This window comes from Tasmannia lanceolata, unplaced genomic scaffold (assembly GCF_043159265.1).
Source record: "Tasmannia lanceolata isolate RefF3 unplaced genomic scaffold, GAP_Taslan_0.1 ptg000003l, whole genome shotgun sequence".
Taxonomy (NCBI): domain Eukaryota; kingdom Viridiplantae; phylum Streptophyta; class Magnoliopsida; order Canellales; family Winteraceae; genus Tasmannia; species Tasmannia lanceolata.
The window spans coordinates 51,749,084-51,759,994 of NW_027518680.1; the positions used below are offsets into that span (position 1 = coordinate 51,749,084).

The window sequence follows — 10,911 nt, forward strand, 5'->3', positions numbered from 1 at the left end:
TTGCGATCCTGATGCTTTTTTCCTGTTTGCTGCTGGGAGGGTGGAATTCCTTTCCTAAGTCTATCAGTTCTGTAGACTCATGTCTTATAAGTTGTAATAGTGTTGTTTTTTTCCTTGGTGACCTCCTGTGGTCTTGGTTTTTGTTTTTGCTTTGCTGGGAGATTATTCCCTTGTTTCTAGCCTATGAGCCTCCCTGACTTTGTAATTTTATCCTTCATTAATGAATCTGGTAGGGGTCTTGCCTAACCCCAATTTACTCACCAAAAAAAATAAAAAATAAAAAAATTCGGCATTATCAGGTGGGAAGTTAAATTAGAAACAAATATTCTTTTAGGGCCCATTTGGATACCTCATATATTGTATTTGAATTTGGAATTGAGTTTTGAATACAAAATGACAGCTCATGTTGAGAGAGAGAGAGAGAGAGAGAGAGAGAGAGAGACGAAAGTGTACTTCCTATTAGAGGGGAGAGGGTGAAGGAAACTGTCATATCTGTCGATTTCCAATTTCTTATTTGCACAGATTATTTGGAAATCTGATTGTTTTCACTGTCAGTTGCTGAATTGGAAATCCAAGAATTTGATCCGGATCCAAGTTACAATGCAAAAAGGGCTGCAAATGTGAGAAATCAAAATCAAAATCTTCTCTGTATCCAAACCAGCCCTTAGGTTTTGTAAAACTTCAATTTCTGATGAGTGGAGCCCCCAACAAAATCCGGCATCTTCATCTCTCTCTCTCTCTCTCTCTCTCAAACTGGCGAATATAAACTGTTAGAAAACTGTCGCTTATGAAAGTACCCAAACTCTTCATCTCGTGATAAATTGAATATCTCTTTCCAAGATTGACTGTAATTTGATACATTGATCCATGACCATCTAGACGAAAGTTTCCAAGGATCAACGGTCAAAATTTCACATTTACAGCGCAAGGTGAGACCCAAATTTGATCAAAGGGCACACAGCGTTTTTAAAGAATTGCAACACGTGTTGCAAAACCATTGGCCCTGGCAAAAAGACGGGCTCATATTGTAGCTACGATATCATTTTAAAATTGAGGAAGGGTGCATTAGTAAATTTACTTGAGAAAACAGAAACCCACTAACCGAAGCCTCTGGTTAACTTGACCAGCAGGTCGAGTTAAAGTTTATTTCCTCTCTTCCCTATAAATGCCCCTTTCCCTCTCAATCACTACTTTCCATATTTCCGTCTTTTTTACCAGATTCTCGCCTACTTGCCATATTTCCGTCTTTTTTACCAGATTCCCGCCTTTCCTCACATAATTTCTCCCTTTTGACAGCTCTACTAGAGAAAAGATGGTTTGTGAAAATATCAAAATATGGTTGTGCTCGTACATTTCCCATCTAATAAGGTAGCTCTATGATCAAAGAAATATATCTAGGGCGATGATATTTTCATCTCCCCCTACCCTTTTAATGTGATTTGACGTCAAAAAGAGATAAAGTTGCCCTTTGTTCATGTTATCAGGGGCGAATGCGTACGGCAAAGGTGTGAAAATATATCTATCAGTTGATATAATAACATTAAAATTGATAAAAAGATCAGTCGTCATGCTTTTCCCTGACATCCGCTTTCTAGGTCCCACATATGCCACGAAGATAAGGGTGTCAAATTTTGGCTCGGGCTCGGAAGCTCGCTCGAGCTCGGCTCGCATCCTTAACGAGCCGAGCCGAGCAGAGCCGGCTGGCCAGGCTCGTTAAGCTTAACGAGCCGAGCCCGAGCTAGGCCAGGCTCGGCTTGTTAAGAATTTATATATATATATATATTATTATTATTATTATTATTAATATATAGTTGTCCATGGAGTAAAAGGGATAGGCAAAATATGTCACTTCTTTTTGGAACCCCATTTGTTACTTAGACCACCCCCCGTAGCGTAAAAAGAGTACTCAAATTACACTAGATAGGGCTGTCCAGGGAAGATGAGGGGTGTGAAGTTAATATAACCCGAGCTTGATAAGGCTCGCGAGCTTGACCGAGCTGAGCCGAGCCCGAGCCGAGCTTGGCCAAGCTCGGCTCGGCTCGTTTACACCCCTACACGAAGATGTGAACTGATAGGCTGATAGCGAGCACCAGTCCAGGCTGTTTATGTCGACCCCACCTTGATCATATGATCCTAGTTCCTTGATCCATCATGCCATGGTTAAGGCTAGAACCATGTCAAGTTAGCCGTAGAACTTTGTAGGTCTTAATCTTTACAGAGGGGACCAAGGAAATTTGTATCGCCTCATGATGGCCCACAAGATCAGCTGTCTTAATTCACGGACATGTCCGTGTGAGTAATTGGAACCGTTGATCTAGTGCGCTACTTCCGATGCATGTAATCGGAACCGTTGATCTAGTGCACTACTTTGGGGTCCATCGGTAGGATCCATCGGTACAAAAATCAATGGTTTTAGATTCTCCTGGCAGAACTCTACCACGATGCCTTATTGATCAAAGGGGCTTGGACCATCTTATCACAATGGTGCCTATCCGAATGGCTAGGATTCGTTTCCGCTTACCAAATTAAACAGACTTGATTGCAGCCACGTAGGGCATGCGGGACCCAAGGTTGATTTATTTTCCATAATTTTTTTTTCCCTATATCGAAGCGGCATATAATATTGTAAAAATATACTGTAATTTTAATGAATCCCAAGGTAAGCAGATGATCTCAATGGCTAGATTTTTCCTTCTTATCTCAAAAGATCAGCATTGTCCAAAATTCTTATAAAATACACATTTCTATCAAAGTCACAAAGTGTTACAATCCATCTTGTTTGATCTATGTTGGTTACTAACACGATCAACGGTCTCACCAGTGGGGGGATATTTGATTATGCATAAAGGTAAAACCCTAATTATTTTAGAAGAAAATACAAAGAAATAGACCCTAAATTCAATTCGAGGGAGTGGGGTACCACCATTTTACACTTCATGTTTTGACTGATTGTGGCCCACCATTTTACAACCATGCAAACATTTGAGTGGCGCCCACCGTTTTACTGCAGATGTTTTGAAAGGATGAGGCACCATCTCAACCCAACCATGCATAGGGTAGGACCCACCATTTTACACATGTTTTGATTGGGTGGAGCCTGATTGGGTGGAGCCACCCACTGTATAGCTCATGTTTTGAATGAGGTATGGCACAACTCAACTCGACTAAGCCTGGTCGGCTAATGAATCTTTTAGAAAATTTTCATGAAGAAGGTGAAAGGATCTATCCTGCTTAAATTAACTAAGTCTAATTTTGACACTAATTGACCATAAAAATATTTTATAAATTAAAAAATTGCCCTGATTTCAAGGAAATTACAAAGCTATTAAACCTTGAATTTTTTTTTCCATCAGATATTATTTTCCATGGAATTTTAACACCCCATTCATAGCATAGATGGGGCTTGCCATTTTACACCGTATGGTTACCATTGGACCCACCCAACAAAATCCCGTATCTTCGTTGATATCTTTCTTTTTGGAGCAAAAACTACCTCCTCTTCAGGTAGTCAGACTCATAGACCACAGTGTTAGCTATTATTTTGCTGCTCTTTTAATTTATTGGCTTTTGTATTGCTGGGAGCTTGTTCCCTTCTTGCTGGCCTTTGAGCCTCCTTAACTCTTGTACTTTTCCTTTTTTTTAATGCATCTGGTGGGGGTCTTGCCTTAACCAAAAAAAAGAAAAAAGATTCAAAGGTCTCTCTTTCAAACTTCAAATTAAAACCGTTAGAAGAAGTAAACGATACCCTTATGTCGTTTTTCACTGTTCCATATCAAACTGAGAATCTCTCTCGCTCTCAAACTGGAGAATTAAAACCGTTAGAAGTGCAAAACAACCCTACCTTTACCTTCCACGGTCGCCTACGAAATTACCCAGCTCTTCATCTCGCGTTAAATTGAATATCTCTTTCCCTGATGGTAATAAACCCTCACATGGACGTGATTTGATCCGTTAATCCATGGCCATCTAGATCGATGCTTCCCAAGATCAAAGGTCGCAATTGCACATATCCAGTACTGTTGATCAAAGGGCACACAACTGTTCTTAAAGAATTGCAACACGTGCTGGGAAATCATTGGCACGGGCAAAGATGAAGTCATGTTGTAGGCCACACTATTATTTTAAAATCCAGACCGTATATTAGTAAATTTACTTGGAAAACCATTTCATAACTAATGTTTTGTATTAGGTGTGGCCATGGCTTTAAATTTTGGTTTCGGTATAACTTTGGTCGTCGCAGAAACTGAATTTCGGCCGAAATTCGGTAGAAAGTTCTGAAATGTCCGCCAAACCCCAGCTTACGCATCGAAAAAAAAAAAAGTTCTGTCATGTCGGTTTTTTTGCTGAAATTCTGTAAATAAATAAAAAAAATAGTAGTTTTCGAAATTTTGACCTACATTGCTGAAATTTCTAAATTTTGACCGACATTTCAGCAATTTCGGTTTCGTAACTTTTCGGTTTCAATCTTGACCGAAATCTAGTCGAAATTTAAAACCATGGGTGTGGCGCACCATAAAAAAGTTTTACAAATGAAAAAATTCCACTGATTTTTCAAGGAAAATTGCAAACCTATTAGATCTTGGATTTTTTCCATAGAAAGTAATTTTCCGTGAAATATGTATACCTCATACTTATCATGGATGGGGCCTACCATTTTACAGCTTATGTTTTGATGGGGTGGTGGCCACCATTTCTATCCAATCCTTTACTAGAGTGGGGTCCACCCCAAAAAAATCATGTATCATCATGGATATCCTCCTTTTGAGTTTTTATATGGTGTAGTATAGTCCAATATTTTTCAAAATGTATTGTACGGGCCGCACCACAGGACGATCCAAACTGTCCATTCAATAGGCCACAACTTAAATAGGTTGTGCCCCACAAATCATTTTCATAGGATGATCGTAGCCCTCCGTTCTATAGAGGAACTGCATGTCATGGAAACTTCTATAGATCGAAGGGTTGGGATCATCCTATGGAAATGAGTTTTGGAGCATAAGTTAGTTGTGACTCATCAAATGGATGGTTTGGATCATCCTATGGTGTGGGCCTAATAATATATATATCTTTTAAAAATACTGTACTACACATATTTGCACCATATAAAACTCCTTTCTTTAAGGGTGTCAATTTTGGCTCGGGCTCGTAAGCTCGCTCGAGCTCGGCTCGAATCCTTAACGAGCCGAGCCGAGCCGGCTTGCCAGGCTCGTTAAGCTTAACGAGCCGAGCCCGATTTAGGCCAGGCTCGGCTCGGCTCGGCTCGTTAAAGCTCGTTAATAAAAACCGTATAAAATAATAGTAATAAATATAATAAAGTAGAAACAGCTGTGGCGTAATTATCATAAGTCATAACTTTTTTCCGTAATTTTCGTAATTGTCATAAAGTCGGAACTTCTGTTGGTAAATTTTTAGTAATTGTAATAACTTTTTAACTTCAATCGGTAATTTTCCATTTAAAACTATACACATTCAGCTATTCACTTTTTTTCCGTAATGATTACTTTTTTTCTTTTTTTGCTTTTGCTAGCGGCGTTTGCATGTGCGAGAATCTCTGCAAAAATGATGTTTACATGCCCGAGAAATGCATTAGTAGAAGTTTGCTAGCAAATTTCTTTTTAATATAACGCAACCAGCCAAGCTCGATAAGGCTCGCGAGCCAAGCCGAGCCTGACCGAGCCGAGCCGAGTTCGAGCCCGAGCCTAACCTTTGACCTTAACGAGCCGAGCCGAGCCTGGCAAAGCTCGGCTCGGCTCGGCTCGTTTACACCCCTACCTTTCTTTCAGGTTATAACGGTCATATCTCCAAACCTTCAAAGGTCTTTTTCCAAACTGCTAATTAAAACGGTTAGAAACATCATATCTAACTCGGAATCTCTCTCGCTCTCAAATTGGAGAGAATTAAAACCGTTAAAAGTCCACAACAACCCTACACTTTCACTGATGCCTACGATATTACCCATCTCATCTCGTGATAAATTGAATATCCCCTTCCCTTATTGACTAAACAAAACCTCACATGAGCATGATTTGATCCGTTGATCCAATACCATCTCTATCATTTTAAAATGAGGAAGGGTATATTAGTAAATTTACTTGAGAAAAAATATTAAATGGTAGTCAAACCTAAGAACGGAAACACTCTAACCGTAGTCTTGAGTTAACTTGACCACCAAGTCGAGTTAACGTCTTTATTTCCTTTCTATAAATACCCCGCTCTCCCTTTTTTCTCTACTTTCCATATTTCCGAGATTTTCTCAGAGATTCTTTTGCCTTTCATCTCTCTGCTTGAATTTTATTTTCTCTGCTCTTTTTCTAGTTCTGCTTTTTTCAATAGATTGTTGCAGAATTTTGTTTTCTGATGTTAGAAGTGAGGAGGATTTCCACATCTCCGTACCTTAAACTAGGTGAAAGCAATCTCAGAGCCTCGCTTCTGAAGGTATAAAATTAGCTCTCATTTTTCATGTTTTTTATTCGATCTAGATCTGAAATTAGGGTTTCTACATTATCGATTTAGTTGAGTTTTATCAAATTTCATTGGAAAATGAGCTTGAGAAGTCAATTAGTGTTTATTAGGGTTTCTACATTACCGATTTATTTGCCTTTTTTTTTTTCGAGATTAGTTCCGGTTTTATCAATTTTTCATTTGAATCTGAGCTTGAGATGTCGATTAGTGTTTATTAGGGTTTCTACATTACCGATTTATTTGCCTTTTTTTTCTTTCGAGATTAGTTCCGGTTTTATCAATTTTTCATTGGAATCTGAGCTTGAGATGTCGATTAGTGTTTATTAGGGTTTCTACATTATCGATTTATTTGCCTTTTCTTTTGTTTTGAAGAAGTGTTTTCGGTTTTATCAATTTTTCATTGGAATCTGAGCTTGAGATGTCGATTTGGGTTTATTAGGGTTTCTACATTGTCGATTTATTTGCCTTTTGTTTTTCTTTTCGAGATTAGTTCCGGTTTTATCAATTTTCATTTGAATCTGAGCTTCAGATGTTGATTAGGGTTTATTAGGGTTTCTACATTATCGATTTGTTGGCACTTTCTTTTGTTACCGATAAGAGTCCTTCCCGTTTTATCATTTTTCGTTGGAATCTGAGCTTGAGACGTCGATCTAGGGGTTATGAGCTTTGTTCGGAATACTAATTTGTGGCAATTTCTAGGTTTTTTTTATCAATTGTTTCTTCCAGGTTATTTGTTTTTGTTAGTAATTTTTGGCGATTTAATTGGCTTTGGTTTTGATTTCCTGGAAAATTTATAGTTAGGGTTTAAGCTAACTTGATCATGTTTTTCCTCGAGAATTGATGCTTTTATTGATCATGATCATGATCATGTTTTGTAGGGTTTTGATCTTTTTTTTTGGTCAGATTTTAGGCTTTAGTGTTTCTCAGCTTCAAACACTATGCATTAAGGGCCTTGATCTTTGTTTTTGTTCAGAATTGCAGGTTTCATGGATGTTAAGCTTGTTTTTTATGGTTTTGATGTTGTTTTTTTGTCTGATTTACGTGGTTTATCTTGTAATTTATTGACTCGAAACCCTACAGTTTGTCCTAATTTTATGTTAAACTTTCTTCTTTATTTCTGAAGATGCTTCTCTTGTTTGCTTGGCCGAAAAATCTAGGGTTTAATCAGAGTCTTATTGATGTTGGCCTTGTTTTGTTTCAAACTCGAGGGATTTATGGTGAAAACCCTACAGTATAAGGATCTCGATTCTGTCTTTTCTTCAAAATTGGATGATTTCATTGATTATCTTTTGTCCAAACTCCAAACCACTCAATATCATTTGATTGAATAGTTGCCTCAGCTCCTTGTTGTTTGAAGAAACCCTCCACTTCAATTGGTCTTTTTTCACGAAAAGCACTTTTCGTGGAGGATTAGATCCTGTAACAGGGGGTCTGTGGCTGACCGATATTGCACACCATCATTTAGCTATAACAAATGGGTAGAAATCTCTCTCCTCTCTGCGAATCATTTTTTAAAAAATGAATCAATCAAATAAGTGAAGTGCCAAAAAATCTAGGGTTTAAGTTTGGTAATCAGGGTTTTATGGATGTTAACCTTGTTTAATTTTGTTGAAATTTTTGTTTCACACCCATGGCTATTATCGATGTTGATCGAATTTTCTTCTTGATTTCTAAAGATGCCCGATCCAACGGACAAGGACGGAGAACCATTCGAGGAGGTGAGTCCGGCCGGTAGATACGGCCGGTACTCCGACCTACTCGGCTCCGGTGCAATGAAAAAAGTCTACCGAGGGTTCGATCAGGAAGAAGGCATTGAAATAGCTTGGAATCAGGTCTGGCTCAGAAAATTCAGTGAAGACCGACCCGCAATAGATAGACTCTACTCGGAGGTTCGATTACTCAGGCACCTGAAACATGATAACATGATCCATCTTTATAAGGTGTGGACTGATGAGGAGAATAATACACTGAATTTTATTACTGAGGTGTGTACTTCTGGGAATCTGAGGGAGTACCGGAAAAAGCACAGGAATGTTTCACTTAAGGCTTTGAAGAAATGGGCTAGGCAGATATTGAGGGGTTTGGAGTATCTTCATACACATGAGCCTTGTATCATTCATAGAGATCTCAATTGCAGTAATGTCTTCATCAATGGGAATACTGGACAGGTATATTTTTGCTTACTCCTCCTCTTTTTATATTGGCACCCTCTGTTTTTTTTATTCTGACCTTTTTATACCGTGTAAGCCCGTATAGTCCAGTATTTTTTAAAAAAGTTTACTGTACGGGTAACACAAGAGGATGATCCAAACTGCCCAATTGATGGGTCACAATGTAAGTAAGTTGTGATGATACCATTGTGAAAACCTCTAGAGATCTGAGGTTTGGTATCATCTTATAAAATGATTTTTTGGGCACAAATTATTTATGGTGTTACCCATCAAATGGACGGTTTGGATCATCCTATTGTGAATGCCATACAGTACTTTTTTGAAGAAAAGCTGGAGCCTTTGAATTTTTAAGTTTTTTCTCCTACGGATGGGATGGGACCCTTAAACCGACCCAAAACCATCTTGTTACCATTGATCCCGACATTGACTTTCTCCCTACTCGTTCTCTTTTTCTTTGAAAAATAATAATAATTTCTTTGCTTTCTTTTAGGCTTACACTTTACAGCTCTGAAAATGTAAAGGCCAGCTTGTTTCTTCTTAGAAAAGTAGGTGCCCACCTGCTACTATCTATGAAGGGCATCTTTTCCTCTTCTCTTCTGTTTGGATTGTAAGAATTTTCTGGAAAATTTTGGAAGGGAAAAATATTTCTATAAAGTTCTTACTTTTTTAGACATGGGAAAAGTATAACTTGAACCACTATTCAATTTGTAATTAGACAGACGGACCTTTAATTTAGGATGATATTCCTCTAAATTAACCACAATTATATCACTTCCCCCCTAAATTGTGGAAAGAAAATTTTTCCCAAAAACAAATTTTTCATCAGAAATATTTTTCCTTGCAACCCAAAACATCGCCTTATTTTCTGGCAGGAGTCCCGTGTCAATGGTTCTCATATTCGATCTGAGTAGTGGGGACCCACCACCTGTTCACATTCAATTTCTTTCTTTTTGGGAAAAGATATATGCGCCCCCTTTTCTTCCCCGGGACACCCCTTATAGGGTAAAAACTAAAAAGAGTCGGTCTAAATGCACTAGAGTGGAAGAAAAGGGTTAAATATGGCAGCTGTAGATACCAGACACCCAACTTTTGGTGTATTTAGAAGCTGTACGTGAGCACATGGTTATGGGGGGTGGGGGGTATCTTGTAGATACCAGACACCCAACTTTTTTTGTATTTAAATAGTGTGGTGTATAATCTATAGATACACTGGATCAGTCCATGGTTTTTGCAATGATAAAGTGAGGGCATTCTTTCTAATCTGTTTGGGTTCTCATTGCAGGTGAAAATAGGTGACCTAGGGTTGGCTGCAATTGTAGGAAAGAGCCACTCTGCCCACTCAATGTTGGGAACACCAGAATTCATGGCACCAGAGCTCTACGAGGAGAACTACACAGAAATTGTAGACATATACTCTTTTGGACTCTGTGTGCTCGAGATGGTAACACTTGAAATCCCCTACAGTGAGTGTGACAGTGTTGTGAAAATATATAAGAAGGTAACATCTGGTATAAGGCCACAGGCCATGAATAAGGTGAAGGACAAAGAAGTGGTGGAGTTCATAGAAAGATGCCTTGCTCGTCCCAGGGCTAGGCCTTCTGCCACTGAGCTCCTCAGAGACCCCTTCTTTGAAGGTCTTGGGGAGGATCTCTACAACTGCTGATTATGATGATGATGATAAAAGGAACGGTGGGGATTTGATTTGGTTTGATTGACTAGGATGAAGGTTTGTTTTTACATGGATTTTTTGAGGGGGTCACGAGGGTTAACTGTAAATAGAAATGGGCGGTGAGTAAATAGAAATGGGCGGTGAGTTTCTCCTTTTTTGGTTTGTTTTTTTTCTGTATAAAGTCATTATACAACACATACACACACGGGATATGATATACACATAAAATGTCGGTTTTTATGTATCTGAGTTTTTTTTGTTTTGCGTTCTTTGTTTGTATCTGGGAAGTGAAAACCCTTTTTCTATTATATAAAAAAGCATTCTTTTTGTAAAAGTCTGATGTATATGGTGGACTTTGTTGTCTATGTATTATATTTTAGAGATTTTATATCGTGAAGCTGAATTTCCTCCATGTGGTTGAGTAATTGGTTTTTTCTTTTGGGACAGACTTAACTGCCAAGCCACTTTTGCTAAACAAGTTGTCAAGCTTTTAAATAAGAGAATTTATATGATGCCCAACCCTCAAAATAGCAAGGGCAAGGTGGCAAACCACCTAGCCCTTCCGAATTTTGATCTGGTCAAAACACTCAGGTTTGCCACCTAGGCCTT

The 10,911-nt window shown here is 38.5% G+C and overlaps 1 protein-coding gene across 1 annotated transcript; it reads left to right on the forward strand.

The window, feature by feature from the left end:
• The first annotated feature begins 6,243 nt into the window (after positions 1 to 6,243).
• LOC143862983 (putative serine/threonine-protein kinase WNK11) lies at positions 6,244 to 10,636 on the forward strand. Its single transcript, XM_077373870.1, has 3 exons — positions 6,244 to 6,435; positions 8,139 to 8,630; positions 9,916 to 10,636. The coding sequence occupies exons 1-3, from the start codon at positions 6,358 to 6,360 to the stop codon at positions 10,294 to 10,296; spliced, it is 951 nt and encodes a 316-aa protein (XP_077229985.1). The 5' UTR covers positions 6,244 to 6,357; the 3' UTR covers positions 10,297 to 10,636.
• The last annotated feature ends 275 nt before the right edge of the window (positions 10,637 to 10,911 follow it).

What these genes read in the sequence shown, in the direction of transcription:
- LOC143862983 (XM_077373870.1), top strand. Translation starts at nt 6,358, where the DNA reads ATGTTAGAAGTGAGGAGGATTTCCACATCTCCGTACCTTAAACTAGGT. An exon ending in TCAGAGCCTCGCTTCTGAAG is followed by an intron (nt 6,436 to 8,138) that starts GTATAAAATTAG and finishes TGATTTCTAAAG; the next exon opens with ATGCCCGATCCAACGGACAA. An exon ending in TCAATGGGAATACTGGACAG is followed by an intron (nt 8,631 to 9,915) that starts GTATATTTTTGC and finishes TTCTCATTGCAG; the next exon opens with GTGAAAATAGGTGACCTAGG.